Below are 20,270 nucleotides of genomic sequence, written 5' to 3' on the forward strand. Positions count from 1 at the left end.
ACCTCCAAGATGCATCCCAGCCCTTCTTTTTTGTTTAGAAACAGGGTCTCCCTAAGTGGCTGAGGCTGGCCTTGAACCTGCAATACTCCTTTCTCAGCCTCCCAAGTATTGGGATTACAGGTGCGCACCACCACACCTGGCATGGCGGCCTCTCTTTATGGGGGGTATGTTTTGAGACCCCTCCAGCGGGTGTCTAAAAGCATAGATAGTAGCGAACAATATATAAACTGCTCATTCATACCTGTGACAAAGTTTAATTCGCAAATTGGGCATGATGTAAGATGACCAATAGCAACGGACACTCAAACAGAGCAATTCTAACAATATAGTGTAATAAAAATTATGTGAATGTGCGCTTGCTCTCTCTTCTCTCTCTCTCTCTCTCTCTCTCTCTCTCTCTCTCTCTCTCTCTCCTCTCTCTCTCCTCTCTCCTCTCTCTCTTAAAATATTTTATTGTACTGTCTTTGCCCTTCTCATTTGACTGTGGATACCTGAAACACTGAAAGCCAAACCTCGGAGAGCTGCGGTACTTGGAGCCAGGTCAGTGAAAACCTGCTCTCTCCTGCTTCTGCTTGTTCCTTTCTTCCTGTCTCAGCTGCATCCTCCATCCTCCCCCTGCCTGCATGTTACTCTGCTACCCATCCTGGGAAGGGCCTTTCCTGAGGAATGCTTCCTCCCCCCTCAGGCCCCACCCTCCACCATTGCCCCAGCTCTTCCCCTGTGGCTAGCGGGGAGGGGGCTCCCCTGATCATAACTTAGTGACAGCCCCAGACTGAGGGGTGGCGGATGGTCAGGGTCTTGTCCAGTTGGCAGGTACCCTGGCCGACTGCCATGAATGAAACTATAACCCTCTCCAAGTGGTTCACAGCAAATTCAGGCTTTCCTGCAAGGGCCCACCGATTCTTCTTGTGCTTTCTAAGCCTGACTCACATCAGTGTGCAAAGGTGCAGGCAGGCCTCCTTAGTTTTAAGGATCCCATGAGTGGGCGAGTAAACGCTGACCTTCCATGGGAAGATAATCAGCCCCGTTCTCTGGTCCCATCAGCTGTGACCTCTGCTGAGTCAGGTGTCATCCTGACTTGTGTCTCTCAGAAGCTGCCCTCCTGGGCACTCTGAATGGGTCATGTCCTGGCTGGCTAGTCTCAAAAATACTGCATTTTATTGCTTCAAAGAATTTACATTCTTTTTGCCCTTAAGCTTCACTTGGAGAAAAAGAGATGATTTTGATGCATCATTTCTGAGATGGGGTGGGAGGAGAAGTTCTGGGTTACGCTTCCTGTCCCTGGTTACTTTTACCGCACGGTGACAGCGGCCCAGGCTCTGTGGTTTTGGAAGCTCACACCGTGAGGGCTCCCAGGAGCACCCCGCAGTCGGGATTCAGCAGTTCTTGTTTGCTCCATTGATGCTAAGATTCTGAGCAAGATGTGTTTAAGTTCTTGATGCCTTGAAGGTCTGCCCCATGATTTCTTTTATCTTACGTCATCCTGGGGCGAAACTAGTTTTTCCTAAAGTTCTATCAGCTTATCGATTGATAATACTGCCTTGAAGATAAAGGGTCAAAGTTCCTTCCAGACTCAGAGAATCTTAGAAAGGGACTCTCAGTTCTGTGCTCATCACCAGCCCTGTCCTGTGAGATGCTGCCTAGCTGGGAAGCTGGGAAGCGCCTGAGGTCCAAAGGCCTCCACAGCCAACCCACAGCCGCCTCTCTAGGGGAGGCATCTGGCACCACTGTTCATCTCTGGTTCATGCAGGGCCCTCTTGCCACAATGAAACGTGTAAATATTTGTAAATTCTCTAAGCATTTGAGCTGCCAGGACTGGGTAACATGATAAGTCAAGTGTGCTTCCTGGAGATGAGCAGACTTAAGATTCTGACAAGCACATACAACTCACCCCACTGTGGCTTGCTCAAGATATAGGTATAAAATGTGTCTCGTGATTTGTGTCCCACCAAGTCCTCTTGTCAATTCTCCAGCAGGGCGAGGGCCTGGGAGTCTGTGTCCATACCTGTTGGGATGGTGCCTCGGGCCTGGCTGGCTGCTGGCTGCGCTGTGTGCCAGAGACAGGTGCCTGCTGGCGGGGAGGCTGTGGGGTGCTGGGGCGTGGTGAGGGGCAGGGCTGTCCTGGTAGCAGTGGCGGGGCTGCTCAGACTCCCCCCGCCGGGGTGCATGGTAGTGGTCATCCCTTTGGCCAGTGGAGAACCTCCAAGCACATTATTTCGGGCTGTCCCAGCCCCTCCTCCAGGAACCCTAAAGAAATAAGCAGAATCAAGTCAGAGGGAGGCCTCAGATGATATGGGGCCATGCTTCCATGGAGAAGGCTGGCAGGTTGTGAGACAGCAGGTCAAATGGTCCAGGAAAGCCCTAAAGCATTGAAGGATGCCCGCCGTCAAGTTGAACAGAAGAGTACCCTTTATGAAACCTTCCTGGCGCCAACTCCCAGGGCAAATGTTCGAGAAGTAGCAAAAAGAACCCTGAAGAATGAAATCAAGGATCCCAATCAAATATTTACTACCAGAGCTTCCGCCTTGACTGCTTCTAACACAGCTGCGTGTCTCCAAAGACAAGCAGAACAAAAATGAATGACTCGGTCACGTCCCACAAGGCTCTGCCGCATTCAGCAGGTGGTGGGGAGGCGGCACCGGCCCCCTCTGGCCACGGCGCCATCTTGTTTCTGTTGGCTGCTAAGAAAGGGCCTGGGAAAAAGGACTTCTCTCTGAGGATGTCAGGGAACGTGCAATTTCTTGCCAGAAATAAATGTCCTTTCGCCCTGAAGCTTCCAGATGGATCTACTGCATACAAGAGGAATACAACTGCATTGTAAAGAGGGCTTTGAACCTTTCCCTCTGCTCGTATTTGCACCCAGTGCATGCCCTGGTTCTGGGGATGCAAGGTATGGAAGAATTTGGGGCTTAGGAGCTTCTGTGTGTTCTGTTTCAGGAAAATCAGAATGTCTTCAGTTTGTCCAGCCACTGGGTGAACTCACATTCCTGTCCCTTCAGACCTCCCTCATGAGACTGTAGAAACCAGGGTAAGAGAGGCTGGGCCCAGCCCATCTCTCTGTGGCATGGTACCATCGGGCCGGACCACCATTGTGGGAGAGCCCCCATGGCACCCGGGAATGCCGAGTGTCCTGAGCGCTGCAGTCAACACGCATGCTCCTGTTCACTTTCTGAAGCCAGGCTGACAGGCAGGAATTAGCCTGGCAATCAGTGGCTGGTCTAGGTGGTATTTGATTTGATTTTTACTCAGTTCCCTCCTCTATACATAAGGAACCCAAGGGCTGTGTCTTCAGCAGATTTACACGTCCCGCAGCATCAACACAAGCTGTTGAGGTGCAGTTAAACAGAACCAAGCAGTGCGCCACTCAGCTCAATGCAAACTTCTCTGACAACCTTCAATGACCCTACAGTGAGTTTTGTTTCACTTTGGGGCATTCTATCTCTCAGCCCTTTTAAAAACGTTTTTAAAAGTTTAAAAAAATTTTAAGAAATTGAAGCAGGGTCTCACTAAGGTGCCAAGAGTTTGTTAAATTTGCTAAGGCTGGCCTCATACCTGTGGTCCTCCCATCTCAGTCTCCTAAGTCCTGGGACTATAGAAATGTGCGTTGTGCCGGGCTCTCTAGAGTGAATTTTTAAGACTATTTTTTTGGTTTATAAAAGTTATAAACAGAATTTGTAAAGCATCCGAAAGCACAAAAAAGAAAAAAATCTAAATTACCCGTTGTGTGTCCACTCAACAACTGCTACTTTGGGACACGTATCAGATTTCCTTTCCATAGATGAATATGCGTGTGTTTTCTATGTAACAGGTCTATGTGTGATGAGGCACACATATATGTGCACTTCACACATGTACATACCGTCTCCCCCATACAAATGCACACAGACACATACCACACACACATTGCTCATACTGAACATACATGCATGCCCTGTCCACACAGGTGAATACACTCTTTCCACCTTGCACAGGAATACACACTACTAACATGTAAACACACTGCATACCCACATGCACATGCTATACACATACACATTGCATGCTAACATGGTGCACACATATAGTACCTGCACATATAACATACTCTACTTACACGGCACAGATGCACTGGCTAGGAACACACCCTGTCCTTACTGTGTACACATTCTGTATGCAGAGCATACACATGCACAATTCTCTACTCGCTGTACATACAGCGCATGCACACATGTTAGCACGCACCGTATGCTGCATGCACGTGGTCTCCTCACACAGGCACTCCAGCCCCTGCACCCTGGTGACTTTCGGACCCTCCTGGTTGCTGTTGCTGGCCCTTTCGCTCCTACTCCTGCCCCTGGGTGGCCAGGCCCTGCAGAGGCAGGCGAGCAGAGCCTGCTCACAGCCCTGCTGAGTGTTTTCGGGGACCAGCCTCCAGCATGGCCTCCAGCCCTTTCCACGGCCTCACTCCCGCCTTGGCCAGGCCGCCAGACCCTCACCTGGACACCGGAGTCACGTAGTTCCCGGGGAACACCCCTGAGACCCCAGTCCTCAGCGACGCGCCCTTGAACCAGCCGTCCTGGCACTTTTCGAGCACGCGGTACATCTCGCCCTTGCGCAGCTCCAGCTCGTCATTCTTCTGGGGCTTGTAGGCGTAGAGCGCCAGGTACCTGGGCGGGGACACGGACATGGGTCAGTCAGCGGAAGCCTTCAGGGTTGTGGTGGGCGGGAACGTGGGCACGGGGCCTGGGACTCATCCTCAAAGGAACCTAGCTGATCTAGAGCGGCTGATGTGTGCACGGCTCTGTGGTGTACAAATGGCTCACACTCAGCCTGACTCAGTCCTCACCACGGCCCCAGAGGCAGGCAGGAGGCGAGGTGTGCTAGGTGTGCTCTTGGCACCTGTGTGTGTGCACGCACGCAGGCGTGCAGGGTCCAAGAAGGAACAGAGCCCTTCATTTTGTCTAACAAAGAGAAAAGCAGCCCCCACCCCTACCAGGACACCTCTGGACTGGGTTCCGAGGCCCTGGTCTTTGGACTTTATAGTTTATCCCTGTTGTCTACACTCTGATGCTCTAAGGGCGAGAAAACTTCAGGGAGACCAAGCGAGAACTGCGTGAGTCGCGGGCTGAGCACCTGTCATCTAATCCAGCCAGTCTGCTTCACCAACCTCGCTTATCCAATTACCAATTACTGGAGTGGGAAAGGAGCTCAGAAACCTTTTGTGTGTGTGTGTGTGTGTGTGTGTGTGTGTGTGTGTGTGTGTGTGTGTGTGGTGCTGGGGATTGAACCCAGGGTCATTCTACCTCTGAGCTACACCCTCAGCTAGATTTTTTATTCTTTATTTTGAAACAAGATCTCACTAAGTTGTGGAGGGCCTCACTAAGTAGTTGAGGCTGGCCACAAACCTGCGATCTTCCTGTCTCAGCCTCCCATGTACTGGGATTTTAAGGGTACGCCACCACGCCCGGCTTCAGGGGCCCTTTTTAAAGAAAGGGTGGCCTGGTTGGGGGACTCTGGGTTGCATTTCCTAGCAATATTTGTGCCGTGACTCATTATTTGGCTTCTACTTTTCCTTTAAGTCTTTCTTGCAGATAAGACCAGACTTAGTGGCAAAATCCTGGCCTGGAGTATGGACATTATACCTCTAAGTTAGCCAGGGCCCACTTTTGGTAATATCCTGTAATATCGGACCTTTAACCTGACCTTGCAGATGCTTGTAAAGACTAGATAAACTTGCAAAAGTGCTCTGCTCCTTTTCAGGTTTGGAGACTGGCTGGGCTTGGACGGATAGAGCAAACGGTATTAGAAAACTATTCATGAGACTCAGCCAGGGAAGTGGGTGGGACTTCAGTTCAATAAGGACGAAAGATGAATTCTAAGGATGAATCATCTCTAGGATCTTGTACCAAGACAGGCCGCTGGGTGGAGGAGCTGCAGGCTCCTGAGGGCCCCTGCAGGACAGCAGGTGTCTGGGGCTGGGTGGCTCACAAACTCCTGTAGGTTAAAGCAAAACGAAAGAGGTGCTGAGGAATATTCTAGAACAGAAGGAGAGTCCTATCCAAACCAAAGATGTCTTGGCTTTAAAATAAAATCTGCCACTCCTTGCTAACATCCTAATCCGATACACACAAGGACCTGGCTTTGACTCAGCCAGGAATTTCTTACCTCTGTTTACGGGCCTCCCCCAACCCTTTCTCTTAGGGACACCCCTTAGGATGAAGGTGTAGCTTGAAGGTGGTCTCTTTCCCGGTTTAAAAAGATAAACACTGATAATTAGGAGCACTGTGGGCGTCACTGGGCATCAACAGAGCCGTGCGGAGAGAACCCCTCCCTCTCATGGGTCTCTTGAGTCACGTTGCCAATGCAATGCCCGGGTGATAGATAAGAGAACCCCGGGCATAATCATTCTTTCAGGACTGCAGAGGAAATACCACAAACATGAAAGTTCTGTGGAGACCACAGTGACCCAGCCAGAGCTCGCTGTAAAGGGGGTGCCTCTGTGGGGAGGAGGCGGCATCCACAACCCTGCCGAGGCAGAGGAAGGAAGGAGGGCGCGGAGACGGTGGGGATCCTGGGAGCCAATAAAAATGATGCACTGCCATGTGTGCCTGCTCTCCAGGAAGTATAATTGAAGCATAAATCCTGTCTCCCTCATCCCTTTATGATGTCAACAGTCTCTGACTGCGGCTGGGAGCAGAGTGCCACCCCGGGGTGACGGCTCCCTGGGTGTGCTTGGGCCTAAATGAACTCAGACCTCAGCTGACGACTATCTGTCCTTGGTCCCTTGGTCGTGGAAGAGGGACCAAGCTGCCTTTTTCAGGATGCAACCACAGGGGCCACCTGCAGCCTGCACTCAAGACACTCTAGCTGGTTACTCGAGGCTCCACACCCACTTCTGTTTCTCTCTCCCTGGCACCGTGCGGGTTCCCTGGGTGCGGAGTCATGCTGGGGGTCCCACGGCTTCCCCTCTACCAGAGACCAGGATCCATAGGCTGACCCAGGATTGCAGTCCAGCCACATCCCTTTCCTTGGAGCTGTCGCTGGCCACATCTGTGCGAGGCACGGGCCACGGGGCCACGCTCCCTGCCCTGGAGCAGCACCCTGTGGGGGTTCAGCCTGGCCTGTGTCCTACTTCACAGCTCATGGACACTCAGCGAGTCCTGCGGGGACTGAGCATTTCACTGGAACACTGCTTTACGTGGGCATCAAGGCAGGATGACCTCCTGAAGACAGGGCGTCCTTCTGAAGATTGCATTCAGGGTTTAGATCCTTCTGCTTCGCTCCTCCCTCCAGTCTTCTTGCTACATTCCTGGGGGCCCAAGGTATCAGCTAGAGTCCTTCCTTCCTTCCTTCCTTCCTTCCTTCCTTCCTCCCTTCCTTCCTTCCTTCCTTCCTGCCTTCCTTGTGCTAGAGGTTGAACCCAGAGGTGTTCTATCTCCAAGCTATGCCTCCAGCCCTATTTTTTAAATTTGAAAACAGGGTCTCACTAAGTTGCAGAGGGCCTCACTACATAGCTGAGGCTGGCTGAAAACCTGCGATCCTCTTGTCTCAACCTCCCAAGTACTAGGATTCCAAGCGTGCGCCATCATGCCCGGCTCAGACATGGCTTCTAATGCAACAGTAAACCAGGAAGACGGAAAATTAGAAGATGGACTTGGCTGAGCACCCACAGCCTCGTCTATTCACTTTGCACTGACTGCTGTGCACGCTGCCAGGGAGCAGATGCCAGCTCCATGCCCGCTGCACCTACTTCTCCATTCAGAATCTGCGGAGAGATGCCCCAAGATAGCTCGGAGTGTTGGTCTACGTTAGACCTCTCTGCACAGAATACTGAGCTTCTAAGTACTAGAAAGTCTGGGATATTTGCAATCTGCTCAGAGATACAAAGGGGGGCCATGTCCCTTCTAGGTGTCCTTACCTGGAAGGGTTGGCACACCTCTTTCCCTCAAAGCCCTGGCGCCAGCTGGCTGACTTTATCTGAAGTCTTATTGAATGTGCAGCCATATCCCAGCCACGGGGCCACAAGTCGAGGCACACCAAGGGAGGACAGTGATTCAACATCTGCCATGTGCCAGGCATGTGGGCTCAGCCAGGTTCCCCCGAACCCTGAGGCTTCAAAGCTGAGAAAACTGAGGCTCAAAGAGACTGAGAATCCACACCGTGTTCCTCTGGGTTCGGAGGCAGGGATGGTGGCCCAGAAGCTGTCACCATGGGCCAGGACATGGCCGGGCACTCAGAGGCTGTGAGCTCCACCAAGCCGTGGCCTGTTTGAGGCTGGGTTCTGGAGCCAGGGGTCACTGCCCCCCTCACTCTAAGCACGGGCTTGCCCCGTGGGGAGGTTCTACACCAATTTGCACCGGGGTGGGTGCTAATGTCCCTGACCTTTTCATTCTGTCCAATGAGTAATCCTTCCTCTGGTCTCAATATTTCAATTCAGCCTCTAGGTGTACGTTGCTAGGGAAACCAAATGTAAACACGTCTGACTTCACCTTAAAAAAATCTCTCCTCCTCCTCCTCCTTCTTTTCCCCCTTTGGGTACCTCAGAGGGGAAACCGAAAGCAGATGGATGTGCAGGGTGGTTTTCCTGTGCGTGGCGTCTGTGTAACTGGCATGTGGCTCGCGCGGGGTGGGGAATGTGTCATTCTGCAGCTGCTTACCTTCCGAGTGACTCAGAGATGGGCCACACTGGAAGAGTGGCTTGCACCCTGAAAATGGCCTCGAGGCCCCTCTCTACTTGCTGCCACCAGTCCCAGGGGTCTCAGCAGCCTGCCTGCCTCCTGCACGGTTGCTCCTGGGTTCCAAGTGACAGCCACAGCAGTGTCACCCCTTGCCTGCCCTTTACCCCGACACCCCTCGGCTGCCCTGTCAGGCCTGTGTGTGGATGTCCCTGGTTGAGCTGGACAGTATCGATGGAGCTTAGTATGCCAAGGGGATCTTCATGGGATCTCATGGCATGAGAGCAAAGTACACCTGGGAGCAGCTGCTCTGAGCAGGGTGACAGACAGCAGGGATGCTGTGTCAGGGCTACACTCACCTCGGGGCCAGGTAAGTCTTGGATGGACCAAAGTAGGCTCAGATGCTCTGAGGGATGAGGGTGGTCAGACTCAGGGTCTGCCTCCAGGAAAGCCAACAGAGACAAGGCTGATGTTGCTGTCATGAATTATGGGAGGTGGAGGGCATCTCCTTCCTCTCGCTGTCTATGCCCCATGGTGGCCCCAGGCTTCTCTGGTTTCTGCCTTCCAGACTTTCTCTGAGATCAGTTTGGAAGATTCTCTCCAGGAAAATTTCTGCTCATCTTTCCTGATCTCTCTCCCTCCTCACCTGCGTAGGCCCCGGGGTTTGGGAATGTGGGTTCTTCAGTTCTTAAGCTCGTTCTTGCCTGTGTTTGACTGCATGTTTCCAACTACTCTGAGGCTGGGTGCTGCCCGCATCTAGAAGAGCCAGACTCAAGGCTGGGGCTGATGGAGAGGCTGGCTGTTGGCCTCTGAGACTCTTCTAGAAGGTGGGTCCAAGGTACCACTGTGCCAGGCCTTAGCTCTCAAAGTTAGCAGAACTCATTTTACTGGGTCTTGTTGACCTGAACTTACACATCTATTCTACTGCAGCACAAAGCTGGCCTGTTTCATGCGTTTGTGATGGGACAATGCCCCTTCTTGATCTGGGCATGTCTCCATTACCATTTCTTCTCCGGCATCCCAGAATGTGGGCCCATGTTGTCCTGGAGGGTGACTGGGTGGCCTCTAATTATGAGGACAGACGGTGGTGGGGTCCTGAAGAGGGTCAGCCAAAGGTGCCCTAGCTTGCTACACAGATTGTGTCTCACATGACGGATGCTTACCACCAGATTCAGGAACCTGGTCTCCACTCCAGCACTGCAGACTGCTGCCTTCCCCTGCTTTTCTGCAAACCAACCCCTCCCTCTGCTGCTCCAGTCCCTGAGGTCTGCCCCCACCATGGCATCTAAGGAGCCACCTGTTGGTGGGAGTGTTGGGCTTTCTCCATATGTGGTGAATCGCATTTGACTGGAAGTTTCCATCTCCAGTGGCAAGTTGATGTCTAGTTCTGGGGGTCCGGCTCTAATACCCACGAGCTATGGCTGTCCTGAGCACACAGGAGCTGGGGCTGGGGGAGGCTGAGCCTGGCTTATGGGTCTGAGGCCTGTGCAGCTCCTCCCTCCAGCATAGAAGACTCTGTCACTGTGGCCAGTACTGGATGGGAAGGCCCTGATGCCCTGCCGCCTTCCTCCTGTCCCTGCTTCTCAGCCACGTAGGGACTCTCCACTCTCTCCCTGCCTCCTCTGTCTTTCATGCCTGGCCCTAAGATGCCCACAGAGAAGTGAAGGCAAGAATCAAACTCAAACCCTCCAGTGTCGGGACCCCTCGCTCACAGCTGTTCTCATCAGCCTTCAGACCCTCCTGATGGCTCAACCCTGACCCACAGTGTGGCCTCCAGCACTGGACGCTCATATTTCTGGCCACCAGTAATCACAGAAGATCCAGCAGACAAGCCCAAGAACCAATGGAGTTCCCAGAACATCAGAATGAAAACGGGGGGCGTGCAAAAGAGTCCATATTGCTACAGAGGAGTGGCGCCTTCGTGCACTGAGTGGGCAAAGTGAATCTCCTTCCTCATGAATAGTCTTAGCCCTGGCTGGAGTGAAGAAGCAAAAGAAGATCCAGGAGCATCGTCTGAAGACACTGCTGTCGCCCCTCGGTGTCGGCAGGGCTTGGGTTCCAGAACTCACGGATGCCATCACCCATGGACGCTCAAATCCCTGACATCTGTGGTGCTGTAGCTGCATATGATTTCCATGCAGCTTCCTGAAGACTTCCAATATTCTCTATAGGCTGATAAAATTGACGACAATTCCTCTACATCACATCATGCTGTGGATTCAGTGATTCAGTGAAGTTGTTGGTACATGACAATTTCAAGTATTGCTCTTTGGAACTTTCTGCTATTTTCTGCCTGCCTGTCTGCCTGCCTCACACATGCTAGGCAAGCACTCTACTGAGAGCTACATCTCCAGCCAGCTTGAAGATTTTGGTCCGTGGTTGGCTGAACCCACGGATGGGGTGGGGGGCTGATGGTATCCTCAGTCCCGTGTGGGTGACAATTTGAATTTTAACCTAAAGACATCTGGAATGTGGCTTACTAATCTATGCTTTGCTCAGGTAACTAGGCGAAACTGGATGAACAAACGTCTTTCGTTACGTTGATTAATCATGCACGGTGTGCAGGTGAAGGGAGAGTGTTTAGATTTCAGCTTGGCCCAACCAGCAAGGTGAAGTGTACTCAGACAGTTAAGTCACTTCTAGGAAACCTTCTTAAGTGTGGCAAGCTGCTTTTTCCAATAGCACCCCCCACCAACCTTCCCTTCTGTGGCCATATAGGCTCTGAATATCCCTCTCACCTGTCACCATTTTGTTCACCAGATTCCTATGGGGGCCCACCGCAAATCCCAGCCGAGAGACTGAGCTCATCACCAAATGGAAGTGCAGGGGGCTGTCTAATTCTTCAGAATGCGACTTAAGTGGGGAATTTTTAAACTGCACGTATCGGAGAGCTGTAATTTGACGGCAGATTTTCTAAACAAGATAAGCATCTCACTTCCTAGCGGTGATTCATCTGGTTCTATTTGGGGCCGGGATGCAGCTGGCCCGCACTGGGACGGCACTTACAGTGGAGAGAGGCTGGCTGCTGCTTCTGCACAGCCAGTAACGCCCTGCTGCTCCAGGCTCCCCAGGACTCTCCTTTCAACTCTTCCCTCCCTGGGGCCATGCTCAGGCCTGAGGGCCTTTCCTGATGGATCAGTACCCCTGTTGTCTTGTATTTTGACTACCCCTCCCCCTCTTATCATAACTGCCATAGGGTCAATGATGCTAGACCTGTGTTTCCGGCTCTTCTTTGGGCAGTATTATCCGACGCACATAAATGCCCTGCTCAGCTACGGACCGTCTGAAAATGCTGATAAAAACAAGGTGTGTCAATACCAGCAGGTAGAGGGTGTGGAGGGAGGTCAGGGAACCCAGACAGATAAAAAGAGAGGGGGGCTCACACGTTGAGCGGCAGCTGGACTTTGGGAGATGTGCCCTGTTCTCCAGTCAGTGTGGCAGCTCGTGGGATGGCCGTGGGGACAGGTCCGGTTGAAGAGGAGTCCTGGAGACAGATAAGAGGAGATAGAAGTGAGGAGAGGGAGACTTGAGCCGAGGGAGGGAGGCAGAGACACAGGGTCCAGCTGGTATCGGCCGCCACTTGCCCTCATCTCGCTGCGTGGCCTTCTGGCCTCCCAAATTCTCAGGCTGTGCTCGCCTGGGCTGTTAATAATGTTATTTCAGCTCATTAAAGGGATCCTGGTGGCCTGGGAGACACCAGTCTCCAAGGTATCTTTTAGGAGCCCCTCTGAGCAGCAGACCACGGTCAACATAGGAGATGGTTGTGTTAGGAAGCCTGGCTTTGTTTTAGAACTTGAATTAGTTATTATTGTGTATGTTAAAGAAACTTCAGACAAAACCTTTCCTATTACAAAATATGACCTTATTTAAAGGTGGTGTCACGGGGAGCTGAAGATTAACCATGAATGAAAACTGGCCCTGTGTCATTGGACAGTAGAAGGCTGTGGGGCGACCAGGGTTTACGGAGCACCTCCACCCCATATCCTGTGAGGCTCAAGCCTCCAAGGGTTCCTTATGCAGGCCATGAATTGAGGGATGGTCTGATTCCAGGTGGCGCCTCCTAAGCATCGGGTGTGAGCTGAGCTCTCTGGCTTTAGCGCGGAGTGAGAGATGTAAAGTCTTGCCTTGCGACTTGCCAAGGAAATTCCTGCGTGGAGAATCATCAGAGTCAGCCCAAGAGGGCCAACAATGTTTCCATGTCTCCTTACACCCAGCTTGCCCCTCCGGCTCCCCTCCTTAGGGCAGTTGTCTTGACCTTCTGTTCAGAGGTATCAGGAAGGTAGAATGGGTTTGTGTATATTCCCTTCAAAAGATTTGTCCAAGTCCCCGCCCCTGGAATTTGTGAATGTAACCTAATTTGGTACAGAGTCTTTGCAGACATAATATAAGGCAAGAACCCTGGGAAGAGATTATCTCTGATACCAATGATCAGTGTCCTTATATGACACAGAGAAGGACAAGAGAGACAAATGGAGAGGAAAGCCACAGGACCAAGGAGGCAGAGACTGGAATGATGTATATCTACAAGCCAAGGATTGCTGGCAGCATCAGAAGCTTAGAGAGAGGGTCAGAACAGATTCCCGCCAACTTCTGGGAGAAAACAACTCCCCCAACACCTTGATTTGGGACTTCTGACCACCAGGACTGTGTGACAGTAACTTTCTATGCTCAGAGCCACAGTTTGTGATACCAATATGATAGCCCCAGGAGCCCAATAGAGAGGAGGATGTCAGGGTGCCTGAGGGAGATGGGAGTCCATCTCCAGCAATATTGAAGGAGTCAGCATTTCTTCCCCTGAAAGCCCTGAGGTCTTCCCTTTGTCTGCTACACCTGCCTTCCATTGAGAGTGCCAGAGACCAGACCACAACCATCCTCCTTCAGAATTCTCCTGCAGGGAGCTTCTGGGGTTGGAGAGAGGGAGACTGCTGCTAACCTCCAGCCTCTGGGAGGGAGCAAGCATCCCACCGCCAGTGCTGCCAGCAGGTGGCGCTCTCCTAATGGGGGCAGGACCACAGAACACACACCAGGGTTTCTGAAGAGCCCAGGTGGGCTCCTTAGGGGCAGGAGGCAGGGTGGTCGTGGGCTTGGAGGAGCAGGGAGGAGCCTAGGCCTGGCAGAGGCAGGAGGCTGGATAAGGGGAGCTAGGCAGGCCTGGACCATGGCCCAGGGGCATGGAGGCCAGGCTGTGGGGGACCTGGTCTTTCCGCTAAGGCTCCAGAGAGGCCCAGGAAGGAGAGAAGGGAAAAGGTAGCCATTTTCTCAGACCTACCACTCTGCAGGGGACCTGTCAGGGGGCCGAGTGTGGCTCAGGGTCAGCGTTGGAGCAGGAGGAGGGAGGGAGCTCAGAGTCTTAGGGATGTTTTTTGAGTATGGCAGCCGCAATGATGGTGATGAGATGGCCCTCTGCAGAGCTAGCGGTGGCACAGAAATGCACACAATGGGCCTGGAAATGGGTATGTTTTAATCACCACTTTACAAAATGGGGAAACCGAGGCACAGAAAAGGGAAGGTGAAGCGCTTGCATTCATACAACCAGCAAGTGGCTGAGGCTGGGCTTGAACTTAGGCAGGCCGTGCTGGCGATCCCCTGCCACCCATTGGCCATACAGACTGACTTCTCAGAGTTCTCACAGTGCGAAAGCCAAGGACTGTGCTCTCCCTGGAAGCTCTGGGAAGCACCCTTTCAGCTTCTAGAACTGCCTGTGTTCCTCAGCCATGGCCCGTTCCTCCATCCTCAGAGCCAGCGGCATCTCTGCCTTCATCGTCTTATCTCTTTCTGTGTCCAACCCCCTCCTTGCTCTCATAAGGACTTTCAGGATGCTCTGGGCCCCAGAGCATCATCCAGGACCATCGTCCTGTCTCAGGATCTCCGTCCCTTCTGTCCTGCACAGCAACACATTCATCTGTGTGACAGAACAACCCCCACCCCCCAGCACACACAGTCAGCTCCGAATCCTTGTTACCCAGATGACATGGAGAGACACAGAGAGAAAGGGGGAAAAGTCATGTAGAATCAGCAGTTTTCTATTATGAATGAATCCCAGAATACCTGGACAAGTCAGAATGGAAAAACAGACAGAGTTTCACTGCAGAAGTGCTTATAAGTATGAACAACTTGAGCTACTAGAACTCAAATGTCCCACGGTACCGGATTGGATGGTCACGACAACGCAGAACACCATATAGCTGTGCTGGGCCTGGGATTTGGTGGCAGGGAGGTAATACACATTTATATATTCTATAAACGGTGTGCACATTTCATGGCAAAAGTCTAGAAACATACATATCAAACGTTAACACGGTCCTGTTGAGGAGGTGGGACTTAAAAATAATTTCATTATTTTAAAGATATAGATGTCCAAATTTTACATCTTTCTGGAATCGAGTGCCTATGATTTTCTCAAACATATTCAAAGTAATACAAAAGAATTACAGGGTTACCTTATCTGAGGCCTGAGCAAACTCCAGTCGATAGTGAGTCTTGGTCTTTCTAATTCACATGCGCCATCTTTGTGGGCGATTCTGAGAGCTGACAGGAAGGATTGGGGGCGACCCCACAGCATCAGCAGGGGGGCGGCATCCCTGTGGTGGGGCCCAGGTGACTCTGTCTGGGGCAGTGCATGGTGGCGGGAGTTGTGCTGGGCAGGAGCAGAAGGATATACACAGTAAATTGGCTCAAACCAATCCACAGTCCTTCCTCAGTCCAAACAGCATGATATCTGCAAAGCAACAGCCAGGGTGGAGGTGGGGATGACTCCCAGCCTGACTCATGAATCTCTACTTTCCCAATGCACCCAGTGGCCTTGAGCTATGCCAGCCATGGCTCGCTGGAGGGATAATGCTTTTGCTAGGAGAGAGAGAGAGAGAGAGAGAGAGAGAGAGAGAGAGAGAGAGAGAGAGAGAGATATGATGGATTTTCATTTTCTGGGCATAAGGAGAAGAAATGTTGGCTGAGACCATGGACGTGGCTTGAGGGTGTCACACACCGTAGTGTTATTAAAGCTCATGATCCCATCTTCGCCAGCATCTGCACACTCCCCTGAGTGGGGTGGACATCAAGCACCCCACAGGCTAGGTGTTTCAAGATACCCGGGGTGGTGGGCTCAGCGAGAGGGGGCACTGACATAGTGGCAGATGCAGCCACAGAGTCCATTTAGGGGATGGGCTTTGGCTGTCAAGATACTGGCTGAACCTAAAGACAGCTCAGGAGAGAGAGATGTCTGGCTGGAAATCTGGCCTAAATGGGAACTTTGTCCAACAAATGTTATAAACCAAATATAATGAGATTTCACAGCCATGCATTATGTAGAACCGGAAGAACTCGGTGTTGCTCAACGTAGACCAGCCTCACTGGAGCCACTGTGCACTAGTACCCAGAGTGGGATGGACACGGGCAGCCTGCTGGGCGATAGCTTTGTCTTTGGGGATACAGAGAGGAAAAGTGCACAGGGCTGGAGGTAGGCCAGCCATGGATTCCTGTGCAAACAGGGTTTATAGTCTGTCTCCCTCTGAATCAGGCCGTCTTTGTCACGATTGATGCCCGAAAGGAAAAGTTCTGGGGACAGAGGCTGGAGGGTCCTCCTACTGACCAGCTAGGCTGTAGTCTACTGGGGACCCGAGGTCCCTTCACGCAGAGCATGACAGCCAGGACTACAGGTCCTGCTGCAGGGACAAAGAGCTTTGGATTAAACGATTTTAATTAGAAACTCCTCAAACAAGGTCCTGCAGGGGATCCGCGTCACCAGCAGCCTCTGCTCTCCCCTTCTGCATGTGATATCGCACTGCCCCGTCCACTTTCACACTCCTAATGAATAACTTTTCTCCTGAGATATTTATAATGACATCTCTGAAGCAGAGTAGGATACGAGGGGTAAAAAAAAAAAAAAAAAAAAGTCCGCTACAAGATCAACTAAACAGAGTACCGGGGTGTCAGGGGCCCTCGCCCTCCGGCTGACCGCGGTCCGTGCAGCTTCCTGGGTCTCTGACGCAAGCCTGGCTTCCTCTTAACCGCAGTGGCCTCTCTGACGCTGCTTAGATTTCTAATAGCTTAATTTATATGTTTCTGGGCCTTAAGGGATTAGTGAGGACTTGGCAGGAGTGAGGAAGCCGAGCAGGGATTAAAAATAAGAGAAGAGAAGGGGTTCTGGTTGCTTTGGAATAAAAACAGTTGGGAATGCCACCCTGGGACAGACATGTCTTGGCCTCAGGATCACCTGGTGGGAATCTCTATTCCAACTTCAAAGCCAAGTCCAGCCCTGTTCACCATGGGGCTGCGCTGATTGGCTCCCTGGCAGGAAAGGTCGCTGACTGTAATAAAGTAGGTCTGCATCATATCCTTTAAAATGATTCCAAAAGGGATGCACGTCGGGATTCTGCCCAGGCAGGTGAACACACGTATCCTGGAGTGCAGCCAACCCTGTAGGGCTGCGGGGGCTCAGCTGTCAGATGCACTGACCCCATAGAACAACAATCCAGCAATCCTTTTGGGCCCGATGTCAAAAACACAGGCCAAGGACATTTAACACGAGCCCCAGGACACTCGGCATCAGCTGCCAGGGTCATGGGTCAGCGAGGATGCCCTTATCAGATGGAATTTAACAGCAGTGCCAGCAACAAAGAAAAATGTGCCGAGGAGCCTCCCAGCCCCATGGAGCTCCCAGTGAGTGGGGTATGTGATGCCCCAGAGCCAGAAAGGCCTCTGGCTTCTACACTTCCCTCCTCCTCCTAGGAAAGGCTGCAGGGCCAATGGGCACATAGCCCTGGACCTGCAAGTCAGTAAGAACTGGGCTGTCATTTGTAACAGTGACTTGCGTCATGAGAATTCTAGCCTCCCCCACTTGGAAGCCAGCACCAGCTTCTGGTGGCCGTGCTGCGGGGACTAGAGGCCCCTCGTTGCAGTTCAGCGGGTCCCTAAGCAGTCACAGGAACCAGGTCATCTTATTTTGCTTATTAATTTGGATTAATAAGAGGGGCAAATGGGGGTGTGCAGGTTGGAAGATGGTTTGGGGGCTGAAGCCACTGTCTTTGACACCGATAGAGGTACAGACCCAGAGAAGAACCATTTCCCCATTTTAATTTTTAATGTGAGTCCAGAAAACACCGTCATCACCCCAAGGAACAGCGGAATGAGCATGTTTTATTCATCGCTTGCTACTATTCCATTATGCGCAGTGTAAATCGGGCCCTTAGGAACTTGCTTCCCAAAGAAAACTTCGGGATAACACATTTATGGCCAGAGTCTTCAGCTTGGTTTTGCAAAGAATGGCGATTGGGTTTGTGTAGCCAGAGGGCCCGGGAGCAGGGCAGAGGTCCAGCAGCCTGACCGAACAAGAGAGCTGACTGTTCAGAGAGAGAAAGCTGGTCTGGCTTTTTGCCCACATAGCTTGCACCACCTAAGATGAGGTTAAGTTTGCCTCCACCGCTGCCCGGATTGGCCATCTCCTCCCCCTGGCTGCTCTAGATTTGCCTCTGGATGGTGCTGGAGCCGCTGCCACCTGGATGGTCTGGGACAGGTGCCAGCAAACTCAACCACAGGTCAGGTCTGGCCCAGTGTCTCTGCTCTGGCTCCCACTTTGAGATTACATTTTTATCGGTAGCTAGCCACATCTGCCCGTGTACGTCGCCCCGGGCTTAGGCTCTGCAAGGACTGGGCTGAATAGCCATGACAGAGCTCACATGGCCAGCAGAGTCTAAGATACTTGCTATTTGGCCCTTTACCACAAAAACGTTTGTCAAACCCTGCTTCAGGAGTCTATCATAAGAGGGCAAACCACCGGTTTCCACCCCCCATCTTACTGGAAAAAAATTTGGACAACAAGCCACATCTTTGGCCAATGGTTTACCAAGGTGCCCCCACGACATCATTACAGAGAACAAACCAGAGAGGGGAAGCTTATGGGGGGACAGATTCCACCCACTACTCCAACTTGTGGGGCGAAAACTCTCAAAATGCCGAAGAGGAAAGGGAAGTAAGAGGACCTATTTCTCACCTATCTGGGGCTTTGTGAGTTTCAACTTGGGACCAATTGATTCTACCCTGGGACAAAGAGTCATCGTTCTCCATTCAGAGCTGGGCCTTCCTCACTGGCCGCCCTGTACGAGAGCCAGCTTGCCGGGTGGAAGGCATCAGGACCATAGGCTTCTTCTCTGTTCATAAGAACAAAGGCATTTTCATTGGCTGTGCACAAAATGCAAGGTTTTTATTTATATCCAAATGACTTATCTGTTCCACCTTCAAACAGAAAGTATCTCCTATTCTGAGAGAGGCTGCAGGAAGGAGGAGCTGCTGCTCAACTCTAATGCACTGTGTTGGTCTACCTAGCCACCTGTCTGGGGTCCCCGTGGGCAGGCTGCATGCAGAAGCACCTTCCACTCAGAGAAGCTGACTGGGCGGACTGGCAATGACAGAGTGGATTCCATGGCTAATACCAGCCTGGACACTGGAGCTCAGGGAGGGGACATGGTGCAAGGGAAAGCTCCCCAAACTCCAGCCCCCTCCCCAGCCACCCCACACTGCCTCTAGATGATGCCTGAGAGTTGGGAGGCAGGTGACCCAGAGCTCGGCATGGAGAAACTTAGGGAAGGCAGCGACAGAGAAGGCAGAGAGAGCCCGGGGGTCCAACACAAGATGGGGAGGGTCTTTAAACTCCTTATCATGCTTCTATCTCGGAACAACATGCATCTTTGGACCCCAACCCCGAGACATGGGCAATCCCAGAGGAAGCTGACCTCAGCAGCCCTTGGTATCTTTTCTTACTTGGTTCTCTCCCATTTTTCTCCTGCAGATCCATGGCCATTCCTACTTTCTACTCTCTGTGGCATGGATTCTATTTTCATCTCCAAGTGGACCCTGCATGTCCCGAGGGGTTGGGATCCATAAAGACTTACTCCCCGAATCTGCCATAGACTGTAGCTTCCACACAGGAGATGCCAAAAGCCCAAGAAAGCCAACAAGTCCCCTGGCATTCCCAGGCCAGTATGTGCCCAGCCAGGGCTCCTGGCTGCTCATCCCATACCACGGGACACCAAGGACCATGGACACCATGGGACACCAATGGACAGCCCCAAGGCACAGGCAGAGACCTGCAGATATGGTTCCTATCTGGTCATTATAGCAAAAGAAATACGCCGGGTATGGTGGCGCACACTTGTAATCCCAGCATTCAGGAGGCTGAGACTGGAGGATCGTGGTTCGCAGACAGCCTCATCTACGTAGTGAGGCCCTCTGCGACTTAGTGAGACCCTGTTTGAAAATAAAGAATAAAAAATAGGGCAGGGGGTGTAGCTTGGAGTTCGAAGTCCCCTGGGTTCCATCCCTAGACCTCCCCCCACCACAAAAATAGCATCAGCATCCCAGGCTGTGGATGAAAAGTTTTAGCATTAAACCAAAAGAAAGTCAGGACACTAGGTTACAGGCAGCCATGGCTTCTCTGTCCTAACTTACTGGCCATAGTAGGTCACACAAGCACAGGCATGATTCCTTTCAGATTTATTTGCAGAAAAATTTCTTCTTGGGCCAGATCCTCACCACAGGATTATTTTTTTATTCATTGCAGGCTTTCTTGTTACTTTTTTTTTTTGCTTTCTTATAAGGCATGTAATTAAATTCATAACTTTC

At 51.9% G+C, this 20,270-nt stretch overlaps 1 protein-coding gene across 1 annotated transcript in view; it reads right to left on the bottom strand.

The window, feature by feature from the left end:
• Positions 1-20,270, bottom strand: part of SH3RF3 (SH3 domain containing ring finger 3) — a gene marked incomplete at both ends in the record, with an annotated part of 328,187 nt that overhangs the window by 57,336 nt on the left and 250,581 nt on the right. Inside the window, 3 exons of the mRNA XM_080711312.1 lie at positions 2,006-2,247; positions 4,476-4,646; positions 12,038-12,138. Coding sequence (XP_080567438.1) covers positions 2,006-2,247; positions 4,476-4,646; positions 12,038-12,138 — 514 coding nt within the window. The remainder of the gene's footprint in view (positions 1-2,005; positions 2,248-4,475; positions 4,647-12,037; positions 12,139-20,270) is intronic.

The sequence above is a fragment of the Muscardinus avellanarius genome (assembly GCF_963383645.1).
Source record: "Muscardinus avellanarius genome assembly, chromosome: 15".
NCBI lineage: Eukaryota > Metazoa > Chordata > Mammalia > Rodentia > Gliridae > Muscardinus > Muscardinus avellanarius.